The sequence below is a fragment of the Panthera uncia genome (assembly GCF_023721935.1).
Source record: "Panthera uncia isolate 11264 chromosome C1 unlocalized genomic scaffold, Puncia_PCG_1.0 HiC_scaffold_3, whole genome shotgun sequence".
Taxonomy (NCBI): Eukaryota; Metazoa; Chordata; class Mammalia; order Carnivora; family Felidae; genus Panthera; species Panthera uncia.
Genome location: NW_026057584.1, coordinates 94,149,448 through 94,170,303, shown reverse-complemented (window position 1 = coordinate 94,170,303; position 20,856 = coordinate 94,149,448). Strand labels below are relative to the sequence as shown.

At 41.2% G+C, this 20,856-nt stretch overlaps 1 protein-coding gene across 4 annotated transcripts in view; it reads left to right on the top strand.

Annotated features, from left to right (window-relative positions):
• The window catches only part of MGAT5 (alpha-1,6-mannosylglycoprotein 6-beta-N-acetylglucosaminyltransferase), a 340,181-nt gene that overhangs the window by 220,444 nt on the left and 98,881 nt on the right, over positions 1–20,856 (top strand). For all 4 annotated transcript variants that reach the window (XM_049616196.1, XM_049616194.1, XM_049616195.1 and 1 more), the window contains 2 exons: positions 1,448–1,582; positions 7,953–8,086. In XM_049616196.1, coding sequence (XP_049472153.1) covers positions 1,448–1,582; positions 7,953–8,086 — 269 coding nt within the window. The remainder of the gene's footprint in view (positions 1–1,447; positions 1,583–7,952; positions 8,087–20,856) is intronic.

The following is a 20,856-nucleotide window of genomic DNA, read 5'->3' as shown; positions in this document are numbered from 1 at the left end:
ATATGCCTGCACATTAGAATCACCTGGGGATCTTTATAGACTCCCAGAGCCCAGACTATGTCCCAGACTAATTAAATCACAATCTTTGGGGATAGGACACAGGCATGAGTATCTTGATGTCTCCAGGTAATGCCAATGTGCAGACAAGTTTGGGAACCCCTAAAGAGACAAGGTGGACCAGGAGTCTACCAACTCTGGCTCAGCGGGCCAAATGCAGTCCTCTGCCTGTTTTTGTTACTAAGTTTCCATGGGAACACAGCCACACAGATGGTTTGTTTATGTATTGCCTAAGACTGCTTTTATTCTATGAGGGCCGAGTTGAGGCAGAGAACATGTGGTCTGCAAAGATGAGAGGATTCACTACCTGGCTGTGTACAGAAGTATTTTCAAATTCTCGGGAAGAAATACACAGCCTCGTAAGGTCAGTAGGCCAGATGACAGGCGAAGGGTGCCTGAAGCAGTGTCAGTGTGGAGCTGCAGAGCAGAGCCCTCCTTTGAAGTAGGACCGCCATAATTCGGTGAAGGACAGTTATGCGGTGTGAGCAGGGATAAAAGGCACCAGTGATGGCTGATGTTTGGGTGAATGGCAGTGTAGTTTGGTTAGCACTTTTTTCTCCCGCATCTGAAGTTGGCATACGATCAGGTACGTGGGTGCTGTCAATGCAAGGGTGGGTTTCTATGGATGGGTGAGGAGATGGGTGGATGGAAGAAAGGGTAGTGAAAAACCATAAACCATGGTGCCAGGTATGTAATACAGTCTACTTGGAAGGAAAATTTGACACAGAAAAAAAAATAGGAAACAATATAAGACAGTATAGAAGTTTATATTGTAGCATCTAGAAATGGACATTTAGGAGGTCAGTGTGGTCTGGAGTAATGAGAACAGATTATGTGGGGGAAAGTGAGAGTCACAACTCAACGAGTATCTGATATACATTAGGCACTTTCTACTTAATGCCTCATGTAACCACCCAAAGAATCTCTGACAGGTTGCTATCTTACTGTCTTTTCTGTAACAAATCCTGTTTTGTGGTAGGTTGGGGTTTTTTGTTTGTTTGTTTGTTTTTGATGAGAAGGAAAGACCCAGAGAAGTTAGTGACTTGTCTGAAATCTCACAGCTGCTAGTGGATTTAGATAGTAGAGACAGATTCAGAGCCAGCTCTTCCTTAGTTTCAAAGTGTGTGTGTGTGTGAGTGTGTGTGTGTGTGTGTGTGTGTGTGTGTGTGTGTGTGCGCCTCACCATTTGCTTTTGCCAGAGTCAGAATCTGGACTCTGGATAGGCCTTGATGAGTGGGTAGAATTTGGATAGGCAGCAGATTGGGACAGGCTATGCCATCCTCCCCAACAAAATTCTTGGGAGGTATATTTGGGTATTAATGTTGCTAAGTGTAGTTAGCTTGAAATAAATCATTTTTTTTATGTTTCCTCTCTTGTGCCCTTTTCCTAGAATAATGAAGAAGGTTGTAGGAAACCGATCTGGCTGCCCAACTGTAGGAGACAGAATCGTTGAGCTCATTTATATTGATATTGTGGGACTTGCTCAATTCAAGAAAACTCTTGGACCATCCTGGGTTCACTACCAGTAAGTGCTACATGCTGTCCTAAAGTTTATAGAGCTATTTTATTTTTTATTTTTTTTAACAAGGGTAACATGGTTACAGACAGAAAAAGCTTATCAAATATTATCTTTTGGATAGTGTGGAGCGGGTTTCTCATTCCTAATTGAAATTCAGATTTTCCACAGTGACTTTATACTTTCAAAGGCTATTCATTCTTTTCACTGATTTCTTTGAGAGAACAGAAAGGGTCCAACTTCCTCTTTACCTTCCCTGATGCTCAGCTTACCTCTCTCAGTGTGCCTACGCCATTCTCATTTGTTTAAGTAACAATTCGGATAAAACGTGGAAAATGTCACTTCTTGTGCTCCTCAGATTTGAGAGGATGACTCATTTCTCTTCGCCTTTCCCTCATCAGTTGTCATTTTTGGAAGAGAAAGCTGTGAATATGTTGTCTGAATGCTGGGGTCTTGCACTTTTTAGGACAAGACCCCTGCTGAGCATGACTTGAGTGCATGTCTTTATCACTTCAGAGAAGAACCCATTGTTCTCTGCAGTGTGGGAGTGGGGCCATGTTTTTTTGTTTGAAATGATTTTACATCGTGCACAAGCATGGCACTAAATAACAGTGAATTACATAATGAAGTTTACCAATTTTTCCATTTTCTTCCAATCTTTCTAAAAAAGGTTTAGTTTGATGCTACCATACCTCCAGCATGTCTTGTAACACTTATGTGCATTTTTAACAAAATGAGTGTAGCTGTAAGTTTCAGCCTCAGGCAAAGTATCCAGTTTGAATTTAATAATAATTTTTGAAGAAGCAAGCTTTTTTTGTTAGCTTCCACTTACTACAGCTGGTACTGACTTTTATTTATGGTCTCTCAAAGTTTACAATAAACGTAAATAAACATCATATTTTATTTAATAGTGTCAGTGGTACCTAAATTTGGTTAAAAAGCATGATGTTAGTACCACTTGACTGATAGTGAATGTTGATCTATAGTTTAAACCAAATTCCTAAGAAAACATTTGGAAAATCTTTCAATTAGCATGACTTAGAAATTCCTCCATGTGTTTCTTTTTTATTGTTTTTGGGTAAAGAGATGTTTTGATGTGTTCTTCTAACTTAACCAGTAATTGAATCCATAACGACTTGAACTAGGTCTGTTTCAGGTTAGTTTCTAGTTTAACATTATTTATTAACTTTAAGCTTATGTCAGATTGCAAGTCCTTTAGAAATTCAAAAGAAATAAAAAGTCAAAATAGTAGGAATCTTCTCCAAAACACAGTAGAGAAAACACCCATTTTCTGTAGAATTTTCTTGTCAGTAGCTGTAATTTTTCTCACTGGGCGGTGAAATACTCAGTGACAGAGGAAAGGGATTCATTGAGAAGAGATTGTGTATTTTTCATTTTGTTTTGGATATAGTTTCATGAGAAAGCAAAAGCAGAATCTTGGTTTGGGCCAGGATAACACTCTACCTTCCGCACCCCTTTTTTCCTGTTCTTTTTGGTTTTTTCCTTGAAACCTTCATACATCTCAGTTATGTTCTCATCACATTTGTTCTCAGTTATGTGGAAATAACCATCTTTCTTTCTGGTTAATAAGCCATGTAAGTAAATAATCATTTTTTCCCCTTTTTAGCTTCAGTATTAAAAAAAAAAAAAAAAGAAAGAAAGAAAAGCAGAGCTCTTGTTCTCTGGCATATAGCAAATGGCAGGCATCTGGTAGATGTGCAAAAGGAACAAGACCTTACGGCCATCTCTAGACTCACATATCCTCACCATTAAGAAGGGCTGTTGGGATGGAAAAGTGTCCTCAGTGGTAGTGTTTAGGTCAATTAAAAAGGACTGTTTCATTATTAAAATGGTTACCACTGATGGGTATTTGAAACTTGTTGGATGAGAAGGGACCATCTCAGAGGGGTTTTATGGAAGGGTGTAATATTTATCTTCCCTTTCTTTAATTAATTATCTACATTAGTGATACTAGCTGGCAGGAGGTCTGTTAGGACTTTGGCCCTGCGGTCTTTGCTATGTGATGAAGGTAAGATTTCATCCAAAGACCAAACAGGTCCTCTAGAAAGTTACTTGCCCATTTCTTTCCCTTTTGAAGATTAGATATTTTCAAGACTGTCTGAATTCATCTTTGTGGATGGTAGATGGTATGAATTCCCTTAAATCCATTAACTCTGATCTTTCATTTAGGAGCAAACCTTGAGTCCTGTTGATCTTGGAAAAATACTTTTTTTTTAATTTTTAATTTTTTTAATGTTTATTTATTTTTGAGAGAAAGACAGAATGTGAGTGGGTTAGGGGCAGACAGAGAGAGAGGGAGACACAGAATTCGAAGCAGGCTCCAGGCTCTGAGCTGTCAGCACAGAGCCCAACGCGGGGCTCGAACCCACGAGCTATGAGATCATGACCTGAGCCAAAGTTGGACGCTCAACCGACTGAGCCACCCAGGCGTTCAGAAAAATATTTGTAAATTCTGCCCAGTTTATGTGGGGACCCAGGAAATTCAGTTAAACCTGTTTGCAATGCCTACATGCAACTAGTATACCTAGGGACTGCAAAACTCATAACTATTTTGCTTCATATGAGTTTTTAGCTGACATTGAGGACACACAGGAAAGTGAAACACAAATAGTACAAGATATACCATGGGTTTTTTTTGCTTTATTTTAGAGAGAGAATGTGAGTGGGGGAGAGGGGTAGAGGGAAAGAAAGAATCCCAAGCAGGCTCCACGCTCAGTGAAGAGCTCAGTGAGGCTCGATCCCATGACCCTGGGATCATGACCTAAGCTGAAATCAAGACTTGAACATTCAACTGACTGAGCCAGCCAGGCGCCCCAAGATAAACCATATTTTACATCAAACTCCAAAGTAGAAAGTAGGTCCTGCCAAGGAAGTTGTGAGCGTCCATCTTATAGTAGTGTGGCTTGCAGCTAAGAGAATGTTCCAGGAGTCATTTGGCATTACTGCAGCGATTCCTGTTAGAAGGAGGCCAGCTGCCTCGGGCAGCAAGGCAAATATCTTTTTAAGTCATCGGGCTGTTCCTGATGCTTCAAACACACAAAAGGCATTAGAGGAACTACATAAATATTAACAGCACAAACCCAGTTCCAAACACACAGCTGTAGAATGTGATCGAAGAAGGAAAACTATAATGTTAAAGCTTCTCTGCTGTACACAGAGATCATTCCCCTGCCTCTGGTTTATGAAACAAACCCAGGTCAGCTAAAAAAAATGGATGATTCCCAAATCAAAGCTTAAGTATAAGGATGTAGAATTACCAGTTTCTCAGACATTCAATCATTCATTCTATGGCTTTCTGCTGGGAAGAAGCCAAACATCAATAGCACTGTGTCTAAGTCTGGGCTTGCAGGCATTAGGCTCCTACCAGTCCTCTTTACTCATCAGGGTTCATCTTAATGATCCAAATTCACAATAAAACCAATAAAACACAAAGTTAAAATAACAAGCCAAAGCTAGAGAGGAATATACCCTGCTACAGTCGATTGCAAATGAGTAGAAGTAGCCAAAGCCTTCAAGACAAAGGTTTCTCATGATAAGGGTGACCTGTTCCTCCCCACTGTGCCTGCACAGAGCACTGTAATCTTTGAGTCCCAGCCCTGGCCCTTCGACAGGAGCTGAGCAGCTCCATCTGTCAGTGTGTGTCCCTCTGTGTCCTACTCTTCTCCAACGATCTTCTACAGAGCAAGCACTGTCATCCCTGCTGTTTTCTGAATGATGCCATCTTTCACAGAAGAAAATGCACTGGTTTCAACCAGTGGCTTTTGTATCTTATTTAAAAAAATAAGTTAAAGGGTTAATTAATGTTAGAAGTTTAAATTTTAAAAAGAGATTTTTATATAAATTTTTTAATGTTTATTTTGAGAGAGAGAGAGAGAAAGCGAGCATGTGTGATGGAGCTTGTGGGAGGGGGAGAGAGAGAATCCCAAGTAGGCTCCATGCTGTCAGTGCAGAGCCCAATGCAGGGCTTGATCTCATAAACCATAAGATCATGATTGGAGCTGAAATCAATAGTTGGATGCTTAACCAACTGAGCCACCCAAGTGTCCTTTCTTTTCTTTCTTTTTTTTTTTTTTTTGTTTTTTACATAAAAGTTTTTATATTAAAAAATATGTAAGTTAAGGAATGGGAATCTTTTATTAAGAGTAAAGGAAGTTCCCGAGCTATTCAGAGAATGGGGAAAACACACACTGGTCAGTTCTTGGGTCCCTAGCTTTCTTTTTCCTGTACTGTGGGCTTCCATTTCTGTCCACTTCTTGGCTGCCAGGCTGAAGATGCGTTCTTTGTGATATTGTGAAAATTGTCAGTGTAATGGTAGCATGTTCCTTGAGAGCCACACAGGAATCAAAAATAAGGAAACATTTTGTATGGTCGGCTTGTATTTCCTTCTGCCCTCTTCCTTTTCCTCCCTTCCTTGTCTAAACAAATGGTGGTGATCTCTGATGAGAAAATTCTCACACTAAAGTGGCAGTCTACTCTTGATTTTTCTGGAAAATCCAATCTGATATTTGCATTTTATTTTTCTGAACCACACAGTGATGTAAAAGAAAAAAAAAGTTGAGAGAATGCCTTCATAATAGTGAGAAAAGGAAGAAATAAACGGAATCTGATACTTAGAACTCACTTGCTATTATCTGATTCTAAAATGTGGGTTTTAAAATTTATTTGCTTTTATGTTTATTGGTCCATTAATAGCCATCCAGAAGTTTTGCGGATGTATAACCACAGAAAACAGAGCTATTTTTATTGGCCAGGCACAAGCTAAATTTACATTAATGTTTTGAGAATCAGTAATGAAATGAATGTAAGCAAATTCAGTAAATTCTGTTTCAGCATCAATTCCTTTCTTGGGATTGGGATTGGTCACTCTCTGAGTACTCTAAAGCAGTGATCTGTAGGCTCTTTCTGTAAAGGGCCATGTAGTAAATATTTTAGGCTTTGCTGGCCACATGGTCTCTGTGGCAACTACTGAAGTTAACTGTTAGTGAGTAAAAGTAGTCATAGACCATAGGTAAACAATTAGGCATGGCTATGTTCAAAGAAAACTTCATTTTTGAACACTGAAAATTGAATTTCGTCTAATTTTCATGTCACAAAATACTGCTTTAAAAATTTTTTTGACATAAAGATCTTACAGTAAGTGGTAGAGCAGATTGGGCTGACCAAATTTGAACACTTTGCTGAAAAAGCCAATGAAACATCTTCAATTTCACTTCTTCAGGCTCTGGAAGAAAAGGGTAATGTTCTGTTACCGTTAAATACTTGTAATCAACACTGCCTATTGAGTGAGATTCTAAATTCTACCTAAAATTAAATACTCTTATTAATTGATGAAAATGATAAGTGACTGTTGAAAGAGATAAGGTATGCCACGTGCTTTCTGGAGACTAAAACTTCTCTCTTAGTCTGTCTGGGCTGTTGTAACAAAATGCCACAGTCTGAGTGGCTTAGAAATAACATTTATTGCTCACGGTTCTGGAAGCTGAAGTCCAAGATCAGGGTGCTGGCGTAGTTGAGTGAGGCTCTCCTTCATCCACATCTCAGACTTCTTGCTGTGTCCTCAACTGCTGGAAGGGACAGGGGAACTCTTTGGGATCTCTTTTAAGAACAGATCCCATTCATGAGGGCTCCACCTTCATGACCTAATCACCCCCAGAGCCCCACCTACCAGTACCATCACCTTTGGGGACTAGGATTTCAACATAAGAATTTGGGTGGAGGGACACAAATATTCAGACCAAAGCCACTTCTAAAAATGGTAATTCTTTGTTTCTTCAACAACTGTTTATTAGGTACCATGATATGCTCAGCCTTAGCTAGGGGTACAGTAGGGACCATGGCAGTCTACAATGCCAGCTATCATGGGACTTTTTATTTTGCTGGTATCTGAGCAATCTTCTGTAACTAGTCCGCTAACCTGAAGCAGATGGGATCTGCTTGTAATGGTTTGGGCTCAGAAGTCACACATGGCAATGTTTGGTATATGTATTCTGGAGTCTGTCACTGCCTGCCCAGTAGGGTTTCTGATTAAAAGTATTTACTAGGCCACCCCATGGGCTCAGTCGGTTAAGTGCCCAATTTCAGCTCAGGTCACGATCTCATGGTTTGTGAGTTCCAGCCCAACATTGGGCTCTCTGCTGTCGTTGTGAAACCTACTTGAGACCCTGTCTCCTCTCTTTCTCTCTGCCTCTCCCCCCAACACACAGGCACTATTTCTCTTTCTCAAAAATAAATAAACATTAAAAACAATTAAAAAGTGTTTGTCCATTTTTGGCTGTCCCTGCAGGAGGGGTTAGAACTTTTAACTTCGGAACTTCGGGGTCAAGGTTGTAGTTTTATCCACATTGCTTTTTCCTTTTAGGTGCATGCTCCGAGTCCTGGACTCATTTGGCACGGAGCCAGAGTTCAACCATGCTAACTATGCCCAGTCTAAAGGCCACAAGACGCCCTGGGGCAAATGGAATCTGAACCCACAGCAGTTTTATACCATGTTCCGTGAGTATTCATGCCTTACCTCGGCTTTTCAGAATGCCACCAAAGACAAATGGGAAAAGAAACTAGATGGCCATGTATTTTGGGTTATGATTTCCCAGGGCTCTTAGCTGTAGGAATGTGTGCTGTGGAGTCTTTCCCTTGGGAGTAACTGGTTTTTTTTTGTTGTTGTTTTTTTGTTTGTTTGTTTAATTGGAATTGAAAGGTCGTGTGAGCATTTTGTGAAAAGCCTTAGAAATTTTCTAGAGGAAAAAAATGTTCAACATGAAGTATCACTGGAAACCATTTGAGAAAGTACTTCGTGTGGACTCTAAACACAGTTCATTCCACTTGGTGCTGCATAGGGTCCCCTTAATTACTGATGAGGAATGAGGTCTTTCGTGTAGATACACTTTCCAAAAAAATAAGTCTTAATTATTTAAGCATCAAACCTTATAAAGAAAAAAAGTCAGCTTTTTTTTTTTTTTTAAGTGAAACTATTTTAAGCTCAGTTTCATACTTAATCAGCTTCTTAAGTACAGGCCCCACAATGAAATCTCACTTTCTCTTGCTCACAAGGTGTCATTGTTGCCAAGAGCGGTGATAATTTTAGGAGGTGTTAAATGGACACCTAAAAAATGATGTCCTAACTGACCCCAGCAGTAGGTATCTGCATTTTTCTGTTTCCGTATTGTTCCTTTCCCACTTTTACCATTTTTTACTGCTGCTATCAATTTATTGCCTCTAGCCTCATTACATTTTTAATTAGCTGAGGACTGTGGAGGAAAATCCCAAATTTGATAGTGATCATGCCAAAAATAAGTTTATGGTTGAAGTCCGCATACCTTGGTGATGAGATGAAGTCCTATTCTAGAAATGAAAGGTCACGTGAGTGAAACATCAGTTCATTTGGATGCTCAGAGTGGAGAATTCACATTTTCCAAAATTATCAGAATGATTTTAATCCAGAGATTTTCATCCTGGAGTTAGCATCTGATCTGTGAATCTCTTTGCTTTGCTAAGACCCAAGGGACCCGTGGCCTAGTTTTTCCCTGTGTGGTTGCCCCTCCCCTTTGTCTGCAGTCACCTGAAGATGACCTTTTTCTCAGTTTCACTAAACATCACGAAGAACACATTGGACTCATGCTTGCAGTGTGAGGTATGAGACCGAAGAGTTAAGAAGGGTTATGGCAATTGGGAGATGGTGATTTAAAAATCAGCTCATGGCCAAGCATTTTCTTTAGCCCGGAAGGATTTGTGAGAGCATGTTACATGCATGGTGAACATGATAATTGTCCCTGGAGTTAAATCATCCCGCTATTGCAGCCTGTCCTGGAGCACAGTTTAGGGGATAAACTAATATATGGCATGTTGGGTGTCAGATGGCTGGCCAGTACAGTAAGGCATGATTGGAGTTAGCCTTTGGTTTGACTTTGTTGTGTAACTTTGAGGGGCTGGGATGAGGTGGTACAAAATAACATAAGATGTGATCCAGTGATTTTCATCAAATCAAATGTTAGTTGTGTCTAAAAGGGCCAGACTTGCCTGAATGATATGCTATGTGTATGCCCTCCACAAGATGGTGTTGCCTGTATCCAGGAAATAGAAATAGGAAGTGTTCCAGAAAGTATAAAGTTCTCTTTTACAATGTTGAAATTCAGAGTCCTAACTACCTGTTTTATTCTCCGTGAATGGAGGATTTCAGCAATGTTGGTTGACTGAGTTGAAAGGAATTCACTGCTTAAAATTAAAATGAAAACATTGATTAATTCCCATTTACCTGGGAAGGGGGTGAATTTCCTAAGTGACTCAGAATTCAGCAGGAATCCGGGAAAACAGATACATTTGATGACCTTTGAAAAAAAAAGTAAAAAGAACCTGTGGGGCAAAAACATAAGCAAATTCTATCTTGGAGGGTTGTATTCTTTAATACATAAAGAGCTTCTAAAAACTGAAAAAAAAGTGGTGTGATGCAATTGGAAAATGGACAAAGGCCATTACTTGTTTAGAGGAAAAAGAAGCTTATTGCTCCAAACATTTGAAAACACATTACCCTCACTCATCATAAAGAGAAATGCATATTTTAACTTAACCAAGACACCATGTCCCAAGGATCAGGTTGTCCAGAATCCAAAAGTTGACAGCATAGCTATTCCAGTGGTGAGGGTCCGTCTTTTCCCGCCCTGCTAGTGAGCATGGTACTAACTGGGGGATTGTAGTTGTCACAATTTAGCAAAACTACCAATACATCTTTCCTTTGACTGAGCAGGTCATATCTAAGAGTCTATCCCAGAGATAAGTGAGCAAAAATTAAAAATGGTGTGTGCATAGGTCATTTATTGTTGCACTATTTGTAATAGGCAAAGACTGGAAATAACCCAGATGTTTTTAATAGGGGACTGAGTGAATGACATGGTCCACTGATAGAGGGAAGCAATGTGAAACTGTAAAGAGAACTGAGGGCAGATGGGGCGCCAGTCGGTCAAGCATCTGATTCTTGATTTTGGCTCAGGTCATGATCTCACGGTTCATGATTTTGAGCCCTGCATCCAACTCTGCATTGACAATGAAGAGCCTGCTTGGGATCCCCTCTCTCCCTCTCTCTCTCTGCCCCACCCCTGCTTACACTCTCACCCTCTCTCTCAAAATAAATAAATAAATAAACTTAAAAAAAAAAAAAAAAGCAGTGAGGGCAGTCCCCACTGTCTGGAGATGACTGGGATACTTGATGTGATAAAACCAAAATGCAAGGCAGCTTCTCAACCTGTTCCCTTCTGTCTAAGAAGGCAGTGTGTGCGTACATTAGTGTGTATGGATTTGCCTGTACTTTTGAAGGAAATTATGCAAGGATAAATAACAAGCCGATGAAAATGACTTCCCTTGGAGGAAAGGTGTGCAGGATCAGGGATAGAAAGTAGATGTTTTTGTAATGTACCTTATTTTGACTTTGCAACCATGTAAATGTTTTATGTAATTAAAAAAAAATCATTCACTAAAAACTGAAAACAGATTGAAAACATGAAACAGGCCCAGTGTTCTATCAGATGAGTGTGAGTGTCCCACACAGAGAAAATAATTACTTCAGGAGTGACTTTTAAAGCTCAGTCTTTGATCCATACATTCATAATGGGAAATACTTAAATTGATATTTGAAACCTTTACAGGTATACTCTAAGAGCCGCAATTTTCAGGATATGAGATCAGGGGGAATATTTAAAGAATTTAAGTAAAGACTGTATAATCTTCAGCTTAAGTAGGAAGTATCAATATAAACTCATTCTTTATCTTTAAGAAGGAAATGTTTCCTAGCTCTGTACTTTGAAAAGGATCAAGAGTAAAGACAACCCAGTAGTATGGAATATCCTTGGTGCTCAGACTGGGAACCCTTAAATACCTTTCCCACTACAAGGAACTTCGTACTCAGATAAATGGCTGACCCCAGGTCGAGCGCGGGAAACTTTCATAATGGGACATGTCGACATGCCAGAAAGCAAGGAAACTGAGATGGAGTCAGAACGATGGCGGAGTCAAAGATGGGGTAGTTTGAGAATCACAAAGAACAGCTACAGAGGACTGCAGTCAAACCGGTGACAGATACTTCATGAGTCCAGGATGATCCTCCAAACAGGAAAACCCACAAAATCAATCTGTCCCCCTTTCAAAGTTGCCAGGGCACCACTTCAGTACTCTGTAAAATAAAGGGAAAGAATCCAACTTTGATGCTGCCTTTCTAGGACAAATTGTACTTGAAGATAATCAAAGAGCTGATGAAAGAAAATTGTTAATCATGAAGAAATCACAGCTAATAAATGCCAAAGGAATAAAGAATTAGAAAATCAGCATTTTGGGGGCACCTGGGTGGCTCAGTCAAGTCAGTTAAGTGTCTGACTCTTGATTTCAGCTCAGGTTGAGCCCTGTATCCAGCTCTGCACTGAGAGCACAGAGCCTGCTTGGATTCCCTCTCTGCCTCTCCTTCTGCCCTTCCCCTGCCTGCACTCTCTCTATTTCTCTCAAAATAAATAAACTTTAAAAAAAATCAGCGGGTGTTTGGGTGGCTTCGTCGGTTAAGTGTCCGACTTTAGCTCAGGTCATGATCTTATGGTTCACAAGTTTGAGACCCATGTTGGACTCGGTGCTCACAGCTCAGAGCCTGGAGCCTGCTTCAAATTGTGTCTCCCTTTCTCTCTGCCCCTCCCCCACTCATGCTCTGTCTGTCTCTCTCTCTCTCAAAAATAAACGTTAAAAATTTTTTTTAATAAACTTAAAAATATAATCATTTTGGTAGTCCTGAAGAGACAGTGGAGCAAGGCAGGAGTCGTCTGTGGTTGCTTCAGCCATCACATTACAGGTTGATGGCAAGCTTTCTCATGGATGACACTGTCTTAAATGGAGGAAATAGGGACATGAAGAAGGAAATTAAGCAGTTTGAGACCTTTATCATGTTGTGATGTGTCTGGGCTGGAGAAGTGACACAAAACAGTGACTCCCAAAGCCTGCCCACAGAGAACTCGAGTGCCTCCTCAAGAGGGGGTCCCATTCTTCCCATGTGTCAAAAGGGTGGATCCGGTCTACCATAGTCATCCCCACAGAATCCATTCCCTCACCTTCCGGATAAATGTGGCTATTCGAGTGGTCTGAAGGGGAAGACTGTTGCTTTGAACATGAGGAAGTGTCAAGTTATATTTATGTATTGTTAATTTTTTTTAATGCGACAAATTTACTAGCGTTTACTGTGTGGGTCGATAGTAGGCATTGTGTAGTTGAGGTATAAATCTGCACATGTATTACAGGTGCACTAGATGGTGCTCTGCTGGTAAGTTGCAAAATGGAAAGTGTGGCTCCGCAGAAATAGTGTTGCACTTGTAGAAGTCTGTTGTCTTTCCAGTCCGGCTGTTGTGTGACCAGATTTAGCAGTGTTCGGGCACGCGTGGAGTGCAGAGGGAGGCTGGGGAAGCTGGTCAGAAAGGACCCAGAGGAGGATAAAAAAAGAAAAGTCACCATTGCTGACACGTCTGGAGGATCAGTGACCTGAGGTTGTCCTGACCAGAGCGCTTTTGCTTTTAAACATTCAGAGCACATGTCTTGCTTTAAAGCAGCTTCTATTTCTGCTCTAACTCATCTCCTCCCTAAATTGGTGGAGTTTTTACAAGTTGAAAAACCTGATTTTTCTTGTTTGCCCCAGATCTCAGAATTTCATGGAAACTGTTCTCTTTGTGTATTCGGTTTGCATTAGGGCATTTTTGTGCGTGTCATCAAAGACCATTCTGGACGCCTCCCTGAGTGGCTTCTACATGGACCAACTGAGTGGTCAGACAACACTGAGTCCTTTCAGCTACATGTACTGAGTGATGATTTTTTCCAAGAAGCTGCAAAGTCTGGTGGTTCCTCCCTCACGGCGGGCCCCTCGTGCTTGCACTCACCTCTTGTCCACGCTCCAGGTGGCCTGTGGGCTGGGCACTAAGGCCATCTCTTGCCCCACAGTGAGATCTTGAGAGCTCAACTTGGTTTGGGCTATTCCTGATCAGAGACTACAGTGCCCTCCCTATGCCCTTCTCTCTCCACCTCCGTACCCCTCCCTGGATGCTGGCCCCAGTCCCCCTCACAGCCCGCTGGTCTCTGAAGATGCCCCCCCAGATGCCTCCCCACTCTTGCTTCCTTCAAATCACTCTGAGAGCAAAACTGTATTTTTTTTTCCTTGAAGAGTCTATTTAAAAGACTTCCCCTATCATCCCAGTTAAATTGAAGACAAAGGTAACCCAATTTCAAAAACAGAAAAGGCCTCCCCTGATGGAAAAAGGCCCCCCATACCCTAATATAAGCATTATTTTATTTTTCGTAGGTATATTTTTACGTAGTTTTAAATACATAATGAAATTCTGTATCTCCTTTTTTCCCCCTTCACTTAAGAGATCATAATATTTTTCAAGGTTCTGCTTTTAAAATCACAATTTCCAAGGCTGTTTTATAGTCCATCAAGTGACTAGCTCCTAATTTGTACCTATTTGGGGAAACTTTTGTTGTTTCTTGTTGAAAATTAACTACTTTCTCTGGGCTTGACAGGGACTTGGCTTGACCCTATATTTAGGCATTATTTCAGTCAGCAGTCTGTGCTCTAAGGTACATACTGCTTTTTCTAAACTCCTAAAAGCTGTCTTTTATTTTTCTCAGTTCCCGACAAGGTGTATTGTACCTCAGTAAATGAATGCAAGCCATTTTCCCGTCCCATTTCCAAGAGAAAATAAAGCCCTGAAGTTGACGACTTATACCTGGAGTTACCCGTACTTGGATAGCTGTCATTACCTGCATGACACCCTCTTCCACAGCTTCATCTGACTTATGTAAAAACATCATCAGTGGTGAAACATCTTTATCTGAGTTGTGTTTCTTCCTCCCCTTCCCTGGAGACGATAGCTGAAAGTAGAAATAGCAGTGATGACCAGATTCCTCACCCCCAGTCTCAGGCAAGTTTGTCCCAGACATCCCATCATTGGAAAATTTCAGTAACATCCAACTGTCTGCTGAACAACCTCACCGTTCATGTCACCATCAGAGAACATTTTCTGTTCCCTACACAAAATCCGTTTGTATTGGTTTATTTTTAATTAATTAGTGAATTAATGTTTTGAGAGCCTGCAACATTTCGGCTGTCATTCACAATCTGAAGACACCAATTTGGCTTCTGGGTGCTCACATTGTGCACTTGCAGTCAGGGCTGGGGAGTATTCAGCATTTCTCCATACATGTAGAAGTTTGGGGCAGAAAAGACAGGGAGCTGTCATGGAGTTAAGTGAAGAGGAGGCTGGGATTCTGGAGGCATTAGTTGAGAGCCTTCCCATTTCACCTCCACCCCTCTCCTTTCTTTACACCATCTGGCCTGTCTCATGCTGTTCACCTCCTCTTGGCTTTTATGCATCTTCCAGGGTTTCACGTTTTCTCTGACATGCACATTGCGTGTGTGTTCCTGGGTCTGGAAGCCCCTAGCCCTTACCCCCAACACATACACCCTTGCTTATCCTTCAGGGAAGCATCCTGTCCTCCAGAAAACCTTCTCTCCCTGAGCCAGGCACTGCTGCTCTACGATTCTTGCACCTGTGTTCCAGCCCCAATTCCTACCTTGTGAGCCCCATAAGCGTACTCACTGCTCAGTCCTCCATACCTAAAGTGGTAAACATCACTGGTGATAAATAATTGTTGAATGAAGAATAAAAAGACTCCCATTTTCCCCAACTACAGAATGGCACTAATGAAAACATAAGTTAGATCATGACACCAAGATGCTCACAAAGACATGGCATCTTACTGTAGGGAAAGACCAGTCATCCCAGTGGCCTCAAGGCACCAGTACCTGTCTGGCCTTGTCTCTTACTCCATGTCTTCTTCCTCACTGCTCTGTAGCCCCCTACCCTGTGCCTTAGGTGGGCCAGGCACGCTTCTACCCCTGGACCCTTGGATTAGCTATTCCATCTTCTGAACATTCTTCCCTTAGACTTCTATGTCTCTTTCTTGAGGTTTTTAACTCAAATGTCACTGCAGTAAGACCAACCCTGAGTCCCCCTCTTTTAAATACAACTTCTTTTTCGCCCCATTTCCTGTGCCCCTTCCCTGCTTTATTTTCCATGTATTACCAGGCAACATTTATGCTTCACTTTTTTTTTTTTTTTTTTTCCCTGCCCTGGAATCTGAGACATATAATAGAGCTTTTTGTCTGTTTGGTTCATTGCTGAAACTCCCAATACCTTGAAGAATCCTGGCTTCTGGTAGGCATTTATAAAATAGTAATTGAGTTAAATTAAATTGAACAATATTGCCTGTTCCGTTTTAGTCCATGCAACAAGGTAAGGAAGAGTGAGATGTGTTATACAAACTTAAAATTACAGAAGCTTCTCTGTTGAAACTGCATTGTACACCTGAAACTAATGTAACATTGCATGCCAGTGATACCTCCCCCTCCAAAATAGGTTAAAAAAAAAAAAAAAAAAAAAAAAAAAAAAAAAAACCTTACAAAAGTTTCTTAGGGCCAGTGGCTTCGAGTTGCTCTCTTTTCTTCCCATGGAATTTGTTCATGTGGTTGGGATTTCCAGAGTTCATTTCATACTCTTCTTGTCGTTGACATTCTAACTCTGAATTTCTCCCAGAATTTGGGGCTCACGGTCACGTTTATTTGCATGATCCAGTTGAAATAGTGGCTTGTAGACCAAAAAATTCTGCCTGACAAAACAGGACTTAAAGAAATGAGCCACTTTCCCTTCTTGCAAATGATAAACCTGTTGGCTTCAGCTGAGATCAGTTGCTTCCATATACAATTTTATTTTTAGGGCCTGACAAGCCAAGGAGTTAGTTGTTTGTGATTCAAACTGCCTTTTGGCCTTTGACTTCGATCAGGAGGACTCTTGTCTTTTATTTCTGTGCAGACCGGTGAGTGATAGCATCAGGCTTACAGTTCCTTTGTCTGAGTCTCAGCCTTCAGGAGCGATGTTCTTCTGAGGAGTCCATTCCCTCCTAAATTGCTTTTTGACACTTGAGAAATTTGCTCTCCTGTGCCTTTGTCAACAGTTCAGGTGCCCATCATTTCAGCCCAGCTGTACATAATAGTTTCCCTAGCTTGCATCCTGACCTCTCCTCTCTCTCCCTCGCTCTCGCTCTCGCTCTCGCTCTCGCTCTCGCTCTCGCTCTCGCTCTCGCTCTCTCTTTCTTTCTTTCTCTCTCTGAGCTCATCATCACCACCATTTGAAGAAATTCAGTTTTGGTAAAATTTGAAGTATAACATCACTAGCTGTGTAGTTTTTTTTTTTTAAAACCAGGTAACTTCTGGGGTGATGTGACTGCATTTTTCAGTAAAGTTTTTTCTATGATGCCAGTTACATCATCAGGATCTGCACCAACATTCTGAATGGCAGTCAGTATTCTTACCCTCTTTGTTAACAAAGTCTTCAAATATACAAAAAGAGTGAAAGAAGTGTACAAAAGAAACCCATGGCCTAGACTCCACAATTAACAGTTTTCTTTACTTGTTCTGTGACCTATCAATCCATATGTCTCCCTTCTCTCTATTCATCAGTCCGCACTTTTTTTTTTTTTTTGATGCATAAAAGAAAATCCATAGGTGTTCAGCATATCATTAACTAGACTTCAATACTGGTCACCAAACCAATTGTTTTTCTTTTTTTATCTGTAACATTGCATTATTTTACTCTTTGTGTCCCCAGATGAATGTAAGCTCAGTAAAGGGAGCTTCATTTATGCTGGTTTTATTCACTGGTCTATGCTCAATTCTGCCCAAGTTGTTTTCTGGCTCATAGTGAGTACTCAACAAATGTGCTGCTGATGAATGAGTTGATAGTACTTAGAAACCTGTGATATTAAAATTTTACAACTCTGCATCACTCATTTGTTTCCCTTCTTCCCACCGTCAACTTTGTGACCTAGATTCAAAGATAGGTTAGTTTATCAATTAAAAAAATATTTATTGAACACCTGTCAGTAGGCATGAACTAGGTTCTGGAATAGAGTGATAAGCCGCCTTGGCAAATGGTTAATTCCACGAAGAACAGGCTTTAGTTTTGGAACTTTTGTGCAGAGAGCCTGGTGCTGGGAATAGTTTAGGCATGACCTCTGATGCTTGTTAATGTAGATCAACCTACAAGAGTCTGTCACACCAGTTAATTAAGCATTCCCCGTTGACTTAGTCGTGTGTGCTAAAGATATTTGCTCAATTCCTACTATGCTCTGGGAGTCGGCATAAGACATGGTTCAGCCTCAAAGAGCATGCAATCTGTCATGGGAGATATTAACGTGTGAACGGGGCTGTAAGTCTTCCTGGACTAAGAGGAGGGCTACTTACCTCAGTGTCAGGAAGTTAAGGAATCCCTCAACTAGGAGGTGGAGGGAGCTGAGCCTTCAAGGGAGGAGGAGGTAAAAGACACACCAGACATGTGCCAGCACAAGACAAGATGGAGAACATGCATTGCAAACCCCAAGTAGGTCATCAGAGAGCAGAAGTATCAGAGGGTGACCTGAAATGAAGCTGGGATGACAGGTAGATTGGCCCGTGCTTCATCTGGAAGGCGGTGAAGATTTTTAGCCAGAAACTGCCACAGTTACATGATTGTTGCAAAGAATACTGTGTTATTACAGATGATGTATTGGAACAGGGAGCAGGGAAGGAGGAGGGGCAAAGCTGACGGTACAGAGACCACTCAGAAATCCACTGCAGAAGTTAGAAGAGCGAGGGACGCCTGGGTGGCTCGGTCAGTTGAGTGTCCAACTCTTGATTTTGGCTCAGGTCATGGTCCCAGGGTTGTGGGATCGAGCCCCGCATTGGGCTCCATGCTGAGCGCAGAGCCTGCTTAAAATTCCTCTCTCCCTCTCTCCTGCTCTGCCCCCTCTGTCCTGCTTGCTTGTGTGTGCTCTCTCTCTCTCTCTAAAAAGAAATAAAGAGCTACAAGAGTGTGATCATCTACAATACTAGTTGATTTCAAGTTGGAAACATCCTAAACATCTTGTAGGATGTATTAGTCTGGATTTCTGCCTTGTCAACTTAGTCACAAGGATTCGTTGGCTCTTGTCCCTGGGAATTGTTGAAACCAGCTTTAGGTTGAGCTGGATTTGGGCTTGGAGGATATCTTTATTTTCTCCCTCTCTTGGCTTTGCCTTTCTCTGGATTCACTGGCTTCATTCTCACGTGGGCATACAGATAACATCTGCAGCTCTAGACTTCCACCATGTCTGCTTGGTGATTGAAGTAGCTGACTTGTCTTGGAGCAGCTGTGATACATGGGACTTGGATCACACACCTATCTTTTAAAATGAGCCATAGTCACGTAGAGTCTTCTGTATTATGTGTCTATCCTTGGAGGCATGGGGCATGGAGACAGCCAAGGGGTCAGGACTGGCGGCACTCCAACCACCTAAATAAAACAGAATTGCATGACTTGGGGTAAGTGTGGTTCTATAAAGCGATCTGGCAGACCAGAACCATGGGGCATCCCAGCTGATGGAAAGAGTTCATGCCCTGAAATACTATACTAATTTAACAATCAGTGATGAGCTGTGGGTATTAACCCACAAAGATGCCTATGGTGCATTTGTAAGTGAGTAAGAGTAGGTATAGTAAGATCCAGTTTTGATTTTAGGATAAAAAAAGTCATAAGTATAGGGGGAAAATCCACCAATGGTAGTTATTTCTAGGTGGTAAGGTGATGGATGGCATCTTTTATTCTTACATCTTTTTCTGTGGTTTACAGTAGAAAGTTTTACACAGAGGCTATGTCTCTGTTATAATCAGGAAAACCTAAATAGTCATTTCGACGAGGCCAAAACAAAACAAAACAAAAAACTTCCCTGTTACAGAAGTCCTGACAAGAATCAAGGTCAGAACTAAGAGTGGTGCAGAGGAGGAAGAGGGTTGAGATTTTCGAGCAAGTGAACATCATCATGACTTGGTAAGGGCTGAGGGAGGAGCCCAGGGTGGGTCTGTAGTTTCTGCCCTTGGCGACCTGCTGGTGTGGGAGTCCCCAACGCGGAAGCACCAGCTGTGGTTAAAGGCCAGCACAGCAACTTTTAAAACGAATATTTGCACATTTTAGTGCAAGTGCTTAGGACTTAGTGGTGGAAAGACAGACTTAAGAGATGTAGGCACTGAAAGAAGGGTCCATTTGACTGAATACAGTTTTTTTAAGGTTATTTATTTGAGAGACAGTGTGCTCACGCACACACATAAGTGGGCTAAGGGCGGAGAGAGAGAGAATCCCAAACGGATTCCCCAAACAGATTCAGCACCAAGCCCAATGTGGGGCTCAAACTAACAAACCAGGAGATCATGACTTGAGCTGAAATCAAGAGTTGGGTGCTTTAACCAACTGAGCCCCTGACCAAATAAAATTCTTGAATTAAATTTGAAATGAGGATGTTGTTTATTATTGCTTGGTAGGAATAAATGCCTCATTTATTAAGTAGTTGGCAAACTGTGAGGGCAGAGACTCCTCTTGGTGTTGTCGTCTCTCAACACCTTGCATTTAACCTGGTTTTTTTACAGAGTGCTCTAAAATGGTTGTTGTTGAATGAATTATCAAGCTAACCTCCCCATAGTTCTTAGAAGAAATCATCGCTGTGATCTGCTTAGGAAGCCCATCAGGCTGATTTGTAATCATTTGTAAATAGGTGTTTCCAAAGTACTTAAAATAATGCTTTTCTTAAAAAAAGAAAATACTTGTTCTGAGTTATTTTAAGGCCACTGTTAATGTTTAGCAAATCCCCTTCTGTTTGTCACATGTAAAAAATCAGCTTGGTCCCACAAATATGTAGCATAAGTCACTCAAGAAACTGGGGTAATCTTAGCTACATTTTTTTCCCCTTGGGTCTTTTCGTGTGTATTTTGGTCTACCTTGTAGCATTATTTTCCTCAGAAGCGTGTTTACCACTGTAGACAGAGCCCAGAAAATAAAATATTTGGACCACGAGGCTGTATGTTAAAATGTTTTAAGGAGCTTGGGCTCTGAGACCAGCTGGTGTGGCTCTGAATCCCAATGTGTAATTTCCTTGCGTGCAGACTTGGGTAGTTGAAGTATCTCCCCCCATTTTCTCATGTGTACAAACAAGTTAAAAGATTGTCATGAAGATGAAATGAAACAGTCACTGTAAAGCACTTAGCACAGGACACCGCACATAGACAGTACTCAAATCTTAGCCATTTAAAACAAAGTCACATTTGTTCACCACCTGGGATGAGTAATTTCCAAAAGTGCAGGATTTCCTGTATCCCACTTATGATGAAAAGTTTTTTTAACATTTATTTA